Source organism: Octopus bimaculoides, chromosome 29, assembly GCF_046866305.1.
Source record: "Octopus bimaculoides isolate indiv1 chromosome 29, ASM4686630v1, whole genome shotgun sequence".
In the NCBI taxonomy this organism is placed as follows: Eukaryota; Metazoa; Mollusca; class Cephalopoda; order Octopoda; family Octopodidae; genus Octopus; species Octopus bimaculoides.
In genome coordinates, this window is record NC_142956.1 from 18,560,042 (window position 1) to 18,569,939 (window position 9,898).

At 34.0% G+C, this 9,898-nt stretch overlaps 2 protein-coding genes across 5 annotated transcripts; one reads left to right on the top strand and one right to left on the bottom strand.

Annotated features, from left to right (window-relative positions):
* Positions 1-1,233: 1,233 nt before the first annotated feature.
* On the top strand, positions 1,234-6,034 carry LOC106867740 (uncharacterized). 4 transcript variants are annotated; one of them, XM_052977938.2, is made up of 2 exons: positions 1,234-1,742; positions 3,024-6,034. In XM_052977938.2, the coding sequence occupies exon 2, from the start codon at positions 3,871-3,873 to the stop codon at positions 5,068-5,070; it is 1,200 nt and encodes a 399-aa protein (XP_052833898.1). In that variant the 5' UTR covers positions 1,234-1,742; positions 3,024-3,870; the 3' UTR covers positions 5,071-6,034. The 4 variants fall into 4 exon arrangements, with proteins under 4 accessions (XP_052833898.1, XP_052833899.1, XP_052833900.1 ...); XM_052977939.2 differs by lacking the exon at positions 1,234-1,742 and adding an exon at positions 1,783-2,058; XM_052977940.2 differs by lacking the exon at positions 1,234-1,742 and adding an exon at positions 1,783-2,034.
* LOC106867738 (uncharacterized) lies at positions 5,274-9,074 on the bottom strand. Its single transcript, XM_014912698.3, has 3 exons — positions 8,602-9,074; positions 7,594-7,836; positions 5,274-5,971 (listed from the first exon to the last, which is right to left on the bottom strand). The coding sequence occupies exons 1-3, from the start codon at positions 8,654-8,656 to the stop codon at positions 5,946-5,948; spliced, it is 324 nt and encodes a 107-aa protein (XP_014768184.1). The 5' UTR covers positions 8,657-9,074; the 3' UTR covers positions 5,274-5,945.
* Positions 9,075-9,898: the final 824 nt, after the last annotated feature.

Below are 9,898 nucleotides of genomic sequence, written 5' to 3' on the forward strand. Positions count from 1 at the left end.
TATATTTATAAAAAAGAAGTTTGAAAACGCCCTTAATTTATAATTTTCTCAGAGATATTTTACATGTTTTGGTTCTTGAAAAAACGAACCTTATCAAAAATACATATTTTTTAAAAAAATGTTATTAAAAGAAAAGTTCTTAATTGTTTCTTACTGGTGTCCATATATATACATATATAGAGGCATATATATACATATATAGATAGATATATACATATATAGAGGCAATTATGTGGATAAACAAATTTTAGAAGACACTTGCCCAAGGTGTCGCGCAGTGGGACTGAATCCAAAACCATGTGGTTAGGAAGCAAGCTTATATACATACTTTCAGAGAGAGAGAGAGAGAAGCAGGTTAGCTTGATGGATGGATGGATTGATAGACATACAGATACGCAAACAGACAGACAGACACATAGATAGATAGATAGATATTTTAGAGATATGGAGGAATTTATATGCAACAAAATCCGCGGAAACGGCCTCTTGAACCTACTATTCATACACACACACGCGTGCGCGCGCGTGAATGTGTACATATGCATATACAATCATTAAAGGTTCATTGATCAAACATGATACATTTGACACGCCATTGATAAACTCACGCGTAACGTAAATATTAAGAATGGGAAAAAAAAGGCTGATTGATTTAAGAGAAGTAACAAGTTCAAGCAAGAAATGTCCGATTGTTATTTTAAACGTTTGAAGCATAAACCGGTTAAATAATTTTGAGGGAATATAATGGAAATATTAATAACTCCCAAATGCTGTTTCTATAAAACAAACTAGAGGCTAATCAAGAGATAATCAATATTGATTGATTTATTAAAAGCATATTTTTTATCTTCTGAAAAGCTATCGTGTTATGACTATTTTACACGTTTAAGTAGCCATATTTCTCATCAATAAAAACAAACGGACGTATACTTACATATTCATACATATACTTATGTATGCATGTACGTACGTACGTATATGTATGTATGTATGTATATGTATATATACATACATATATAATAAATCAAATAGAGATATTCAGTTGACAATCTAACAATTTATATATAATTTAATATAACAATATACTATGAATATAATATAAGATAACGTAAAAATTATTAAGATAACCAAAAAAGCCAATAATTTGTTTCTATCTATATACATTATTTGATTCATATCTATGTATATAAGTCTCTTCAGGATTTTGGTTCAAAAGACAGACGAAATTCCGTGCGAAAGGACAGCCAAATTGCAACAATGTTGATTCAAATTTCAATAAACACTCACAACACCCGTTAGAGTTAAAAGGACAAATTTATATTAGGGACTTTTAACTTAGGCTATCAGTGTCATGTTCAGACAGAGGAAATTTCTTAAATGACACCGCCTACATTAGGTTTCTAATTTGTTTAGTTCATTTCATCATCTTGTGTGTGGTAATCAAGTCATATTAAGTTAAACTTATTTCACATCCCAACAAGTTGTTAAAATTTATATCTTGTACCCTGGTACAAGATATAAATTATATCTTGATATATATGGACAAATTGTGAGAACTAAAGAGCTTTGTCAAGGTATTAATTTATGTCAGGGACTTTTAATGGATGACACCGGTGTCATTCAAACAGCAAAAATTTGCCGGCAACATCCTTTACTCTACATATTTCTAACATAACCACTGAGAACTGATCTTAATATATACACACCAGTTAACAAACGATATATATTCTCCGTGGCAAAACGTAAGTAACTTGTTCCCCCATTTCGAACGTGCAGCAAACATATTCGCACTGATAATAACATTGATATTTCTAACTAGTTCTGCTAATATAATATAAATGTTGGCACTATCATGCTATTAGCTCTCCAACGCGGAGTATAGGCCACTTATAATTGAATTCCATGTCGCATAATTTTCCGCTTCTGTACTTATACTCTGCCATGAATGTCCCCCTTTCTCTAGTTTCTTTTGTGTTGATCTACGCCACGAGTTCTTAAGCCTACCCCTCTTTCTATATCCATCCGGATTCCACTGTAAAGCACTTTTCGCTACATTTGGTCTGTCTTTTCTAATTGTGCTACCAATCCACTTCCACTTTTTCTTAAATATTTGCTCCCTAATCGAAACTTGATTTGTTCTTTGCCATAGCTCCATATTGCTTCTGTGTTCGGGCCATCTGATTTTAAGTATACTACGCAAGCACCTGTTGATGAATGATTGTATTTGCTTAATTGACTTAACTGTTTTTCGCTATGTCTCAGCCCCAAACAATAACACCGCTTTTACGTTAGTGTTAAAAATTCTTATTTCGTTCTTTATTGAAATTACACTAGTTCGACTAACTTAATTAATTTCATTATGTGACGTTGAGGTAAACGTTAATGTTTGTGGGATAAGTTAAAAGTGAGCTACATGTTTCAGTGTCGGTGTTCCATAGGCTTCGTGATTAGACATTTCATTTCATCCGCAAGCTACAGCGTTAATTGGTTGTCCTCTAATTAACAGGAACAGGACCAAACGAACAAATAAGCTCTTCATCAGCCACAAATGAACGAATGGTTTTCTTCAGTTTTTAGTTGACTTTCAAATAGAAAACAGTAATTATTATTTGGATGACCGTAACAGAAAAAGAAATTGGCTCGCTTTTCCTTCAGCCCGTAGTGAACAATCGTCGACGTCTGACAACTGACTTGGTAGACACCCGCAAAATTATTAATTATTGTGCCAACAACCATCCTGAACACCTTTTGAGCTCCATGTGTCTAACATATGTAGGCATGCTTACAAAGTCAGTAAACAGCACAACAAATTTGAGAACTACATTAGGGGTTCACATGTTTGTGGAGTACTCAGCCACTTACACATTAATTTCACAAACAGGCCATTCTGTTAATCAAATCGACTGGGACACTCATTGTAACTAATGGAGTACTCAGCCATTGTTTATTATTATACAAATGTTGATAATCAATTTTCTTTTTTTGTATCCTTTATAGTATATACTGTTTCTTTGATGTTTCAGAATACTGGATGACATTGGAATTAAAGAAAGTCTTTCATAGAAGGAGAATATCTATGTTCCAGTGAAAGGAGAATAATTATAGAAAATGGATTGTGTAAGAACAAGTGTGAAAAGGTTGATTTTACTGATGGAATTCCAAAGGATACATGAAAAGCATTTTACCACTGTGACGTCTTTAAAAAGACATCATTCTCTCAAAAAGGTAACCACACTACTCAGAAATGTTTTCTTACAGGACGGAAGCCATATCACTGAGGTAACTATGGAAAATCATTCTTTGAAACAAGTAAATTAACTACACCCAAACTTACTCATAGAGGAGAGAGAGAGAGGCCATATCGTTGTGAAATCTATGGTAACTCATTCTCTCAAACACATCACTTAATTGAACATAAATGTATTCACATTGGAGAAACCATATCACAGTGAAATCTGTGGAAAATCTTTCTCTCCTGGAAATAACTATACATAAGCATATTCATACAGGCAAGAAGCAATATCACTGTGACATCTTTTGTGAACATTTCTCAGACAGAAGTTAATTACCTGCACAAAAATGCATTCATACAGGTGATAAAATATATGACTTGATATCTGTAGTAAATCATTCTCAAAGAAGTCACTTAATTGAACATAAATTTATTTGGAAAGCAGAGAAACCATTTCACTGTGAAATCTGTGGCAACTCATTCTCTTGAAAGACATAAATTAATTACACACAAACTCTCTCATCGAGGGGAGAGAGGCCATCTCACTGTGACATCTGCAGCAACATATCTTTACAGGAGAAAAACCATATTTCTATGATATCTGTTGTAAATCTTTCTCTCAAATAAATATATTAATTATGCAGAAAGGTACACATTCAAAAACGAATCTTTATCAGTGTTCTGTTTGTGGTAAATTATTCTCTCACAATGGTCATTTTACTAAACACAAATTCACTCATAGAGGTAAACCATATCACTGTGATATCTGTAGTAAATCATTCTCTCAAAGCTATCACTTGACTAAACACAAGCATGTTCATACAGACGAGAATGCACATCGCTGTAAAATCTGTGGTAAATTATTCCCTGAAAAATATTCCTTAGCTACACACAAACGTATTCATGCAGGAAAGAAGCCACATCGTTGTGAAATCTGTGATAAATCATTCTCTCACAGTAATAGCTTAGCTACTCATAAATTCACTCATACAGGAGAAAAACCACATCACTGTGAAAAGTGTGGTAAATCATTCTCTTACAAAAGTACCTTAACTATGCATAAACGTATTCATACAGGAGAGAAACCATATCATTGTGATATCTGTGGTAAATCATTCTCTGAAAGATCTTCCTTAACTACACACAGACGTATTCATACAGGAGAGAAAGCGCACCACTGTGAAATCTGTGGTAAATTTTTCTCTCAAATAGGTATCTTGGTTACACACAAACGTATTCATACAGGTGAGAAACCATATCATTGTGATATCTGTGGTAAATCATTCTCTCAAACTGGTGGCTTAACTAGACACAACCGCATTCATACAGGAGAAAAGCCATATCATTGTGATATCTGTGGTAAATCTTTCTCTCGAAATGGTGACCTAACTAAGCACCACCGTATACATACAAGAGAAAAGCCATATCACTGCGATATCTGTGGTAAATCTTTCTCTCAAACTGGTGGCTTAGCTAAACACAACCGTATTCATACAGGAGAAAAGCCATTTCATTGTGAAATCTGTGGTAACTTATTCTCTGAAAGACATTCCCTAACTGCACACAAACGTATTCATACAGGAGAAAAGCCCTATCACTGTGAAATCTGTGGTAAATTTTTCTCTCAGATAGGTATCTTAGTTACACACAAATATATTCATACAGGAGAAAAGCCATATCACTGTGATATCTGTGGTAAATCTTTCTCTCAAAATGGTGGCTTAACTAGACACAACCGTATTCATACAGGAGAAAAGCCGTATCATTGTGATATCTGTGGTAAATCATTCTCTGCCAGGCATTCCCTAACTGCACACAAACGTATTCATACAGGGTGAAAGCCAAATCACTGTGATATCTGTTGTAAATCTTCCTCTGAAAGTTCTGCCTTGTTTAAACACAACAGTATTCATACAGGGGGAAAGCCATATAATTGTGATGTCTGTGAGAATCCATTCTCTGAAAGTGAAAATTTAAATGAACACTTACCTAGTCATACATGTGTAAAACCATATCACTGACATGTTTACGACGAAACTGATCAATTTTTATTTATTCTTTTAAATTTTATTTTGCAATTTCCGTAAAAAAAAAAAAATTAATTTCTAACTTTTATTTAATTTTTATTTCATGTTCTGTTGAAGCCGACATTTACTTTTCAAGTCTGTGAGCAAGCTGAAAAGTGAAATACACACACGCATGTAAACACACACACACCTATTAACTTTCGCGAGTCTGACACAGTCACCTCTCCCTCTATATATATATATATATATATATATATATATATATATATATATATACATATACATATATATATATATATATATACATATATATACATACATACATACAAACATCTTATTTTGCTTTCACGAATTGGTTATGTATTTTTATGTAAGTATATATATATATATATATTTGTATATTAATGTATAGGTGTGTGAGAGTATGAATGTGCAAAAAACCATCTATGATAATTCAATCAGTGAAAGTCTATAACAGGGCTGACCAAAATCGAAATGAAATTAAAAACAATGTTTTCTCCTTTAAGAAAAGTAAAAGAAACCCAGTGAGCTGATGTCTGTCATTGTTTCTTGGATTTCTTATGAAACTTGTAAATTTAGACATCAAAATCACCAAAGCAACGCCAAGTATGCCGAAGACGAGTATGATATGGATTTGTAGGCTGCTGGCTCCTGTTGCATTAGTTTCAAGATCGTTTGTTGTGGTTTTTATCTGCAAAAGATGAACAATAAAAGATATACCTTTTGGTTTTAATAAAGAATATTAAAATACCAACCTGCTCAAAATTGCTTTTGTTTCTATTTTACAAATTCCCGGTTCTAAAAAGATCTAAAATAAAATCTTCCATCAACTTTATGTTCCACACTCTAGCTTAGCAATGACAAGGTTATTTTACTAAACTTTTCATTGTCATAAAATTTTATTGAAACAAAGGCAATGCATTTCAACAAAAACAAGGTTAGAAAAGGGTTAACACCCACTAGTATCCTAGACTAAAATGATAACATCTTCAGATCAGTCCATCATTTAGAAGGGTATTTTGCATCAGCAGTTGTGTCAATTTTTGTTATTAATGATATTTTCCTCTTTGAATTCTTGTTTCACAAACAAGAGACTGGAAAATGTCATTCATTTCTATAACAATTAAATAGTACAATAGACAGATGATCCTAGACAATAAAACTAACTAATCCAGTCCTTCAACTATAAAAATATCCCACCATGGGTTATTATCAAAACTTATCAATTCAAAGCAGAGAAGAAAAACTAACACAGAAGCAAACCTTAAAATTGTCAAGTTACAAATTTTGAATTTGCCTAAATATTATGAAAATATTTGCACCACTATTATTATCATTATCTCAGCCTTAGCGAAGGTGGGGGTATTATTTTCAGTTTGTTTATCCGTGGGCAAGGTATCTCAAGAACCGCTGGATGGATTCAGATGAAACTTTCAGGGTTGTTTGGCCTCGTGACTGGCATGAACTGATTATATTTTGGGATCGATCCGGTACTAAACAAGGATTATGGATTATTTTTCCTGCTTTTTTTTTTTACATAATTTTTGAGAGCGGTCAGGTTCAGTATTCTTGTTCATGAGAGCAATCTAGTTTATTTCAGATATTCTCATTTTAAAAGTCATCTCTAGCTAATCGTTGAGAGGACATTGGTGTTGCCTTGGTAGAGGTTTGTGCTCTCTGTGTGCTCATTATTATTAGTGGGAAAGCGGAGAGGTAGCAGATAAGTTAGCGCATCAAACAAAATGCTTAGCAACATTTTGCCCATCTTTATATTCTGAGTTCAAAATCCACTAAAATCTACTTTACTTTTCAAGCTGCCTTCCCTGAAATTACTGGCATTGTGCCATAATATGAAACCATTATTATTAATAATATGATGAGGTGCTGGCACAATCGTTACAATGCCAGGCAAAATGCTTAGCGGCATTCTGTCTGTCCTTACTTTCTTAGTTCAAATTCCACCAAGATCAACTTTGCCTTTCATTCCTTAGGAGTCAATGTAATAAATACCAGTTACGCAGTGGGGGTCGATGTAATCAACTTACCCACCCCCACAAAATTTCAGGCTTTAGGTCTATAGTAGAAAGGATTATTATTATTATTATTATAAATCATTTTCTTACTGTCCTTACTTTCTGAGTTCAAATTCCACCAAGGTCAACTTTGCTTTTCATTCCTTAGGGGTCAATGAAATAAATACCAGTTACACAGTGGGGGTTAATGTAATCAACTTACCCACCCCCACAAAATTTCAGGCTTTAGGTCTATAGTAGAAAGGATTATTATTATTATTATTATAAATCATTTTCTTACTGTTTATCTTCAAATCGATTTTTGCAATATTGAGTTTGTTATCATAAAATGTCCAAGATGAAGGTTCCTTTATTACGTTTCGTATCCAAAGAGTGGAAATGTCACCAGTGTTCATAACTTGAAATTCAGGAATGGTGCAGCATGTCCCGTCACATTCATAATTCAGACATTTCCATGTCATCAGTCTTCTCATATTTGGTATTTCAGTATGAAGAGTGGAACTTCCTTTAAACACAACATTTTCTAAAATAAAGAAATCAGGTAAACATGGTGGCATGTAAAAAGCATCATTCAACTATTTCCCCCCAACTCTCATATTAAATTCTGATATAATCGTCATCTACACACTCTGAAAGGAATTTGTTGAAAATTCCATTAAAAAGTACCCATTTTTCTGAAAATTGTGAGGAAACAAATCTGATTTGTGTGAATTTTCCGAAAGCACTTTCCAGCCATCACAGAAATTTTGTTTTCACAATATATTTCAATATAATCGGAATCTACACCATCTGAGTGGAGGTGCAATGGCCCAATATAAATAAAATATATATATATATATATATATATATATATATATATATATATATATATAAATTGTAAATCCAAAAAATAACAACAAAACTACTAAGGATTCCGCGGTACACGTGTTTCAAGCTTTATATACTCTTTTACTTGTTTGTCATTTGACTGCGGCCATGCTGGAGCACCGCCTTTATATGTGTATAATTTACAATATAAAGCTATCCTCAGCCGCAAAATTATTTCTCTCCCAGGAAATTAACGTCCGTTTTCCACGCTGGCATGGAATATATAATATATAAATTATATATATATATATATATATATATATAAATGTAACTTACGCGGGTCACCGCCCACTTCAGTTTCTTAACACAAATTAAGCCAAGTTAATTATTATTTCGGTCTTTTGAAATAAATTAAAGCGAATTAATAACCGTTTTATAATTTGACTAACAGTTAAGCAAGTATTTCTAGAACATGACTTACCTGTTTCGAAGTATTTTCTTATTGATTTCTGTAATTCGGAGTAAGCCGAGTCCATTTGTAGTCCTAATAAATGAGGTTGTTCATTATGGGTTGGAGGAAAAGCGAGCCAGTGGCTTCCGTTACCGTCATCCAAATAATTATTACAGTTTTCTATTTGAAAGTCGACTAAAAAGTGAAGAAAGACGAGGAAAGCTATTCGTTCATACGTGGCTGATTAAAAACTTCGTTTAGGCCTGCTCTTGTTAATTAGGGAACAACCAATTAACGATGTAGTTTGCGGGTGAAATGAAGTATATAATCACGAAGCCGATGAACTACTGACCTAGAAACATGTAGCTCACTTTTATCTTATCCACAAACATGTCACATAATGAAATTTACTAAATTGGCTGAACTTATTAGAAATATGTACATTGACGGTGTCGCTGCTAAAATTTACCTGTCTGAATTTTGTCACCGGTGTCATCCGTTAAAAGTCCCTAACGTAAATTAATATATTGCGAAATCCCTTTAGTTCTCTGTTCCTTCATTTAAGTGGAGGCGCAATGGCCCGGTGGTTAGGGCAGTGGACTCGCGGTTTCGATTCCCAGACCGGGCGATGTGAGTGTTTATTGAGCGAAAACACTTTAAGTTCCACGAGGCTCCGGCAGGGGATGGTGGCGAACCCTGCTGTACTCTTTCAAAAAACTTCCTCTCACTCTTTCTTCCTGTTTCTGTTGTGCCTGTAATTCAAAGGGTCAGCCTTGTCACACACTGAATATTTGTTTATAAGCCAATAGCGTGTTCTACTGCGTCAGCAGTATTGATGGAAAATAATTTTAACTTAATATAACTTGATTATAAGACATAATACGATTTCTGTAAATCCTCGAGTATAGTCCGCTCTTGAGTATAATACGCGGGGGATTTTTAGGGGGCTGTACTTCTGAAAAATCTAAACTTTGTGTATAATACGCAGCCCTTCTCTAACTTCAGCCAAGGAAGTCAATATAACGTCCTTGGTTTGTAAACTATAGTCGATTACATCGACCTCCAGCACACAACTGGTACTTATTTTATCGACCTCGAAAGGATAAAAGGGTAAGTCGACCTCGACGGAATTTGAACTCAGGACGTATCGACTAAAGACGTGCTGCGAAACATTTTTATCCGGCGCGCTAACGATTTTGCCATTTCGCCGACGAAGAACCAGCAGCAGCAGCAGTAGTAATGACACTTCCAGTTGTTCAGTACAGTTTTAAAATCATTAACTAGAATTGTTTGGAACTCCAACGCATGGACAGAAAGCCAAGGAAAT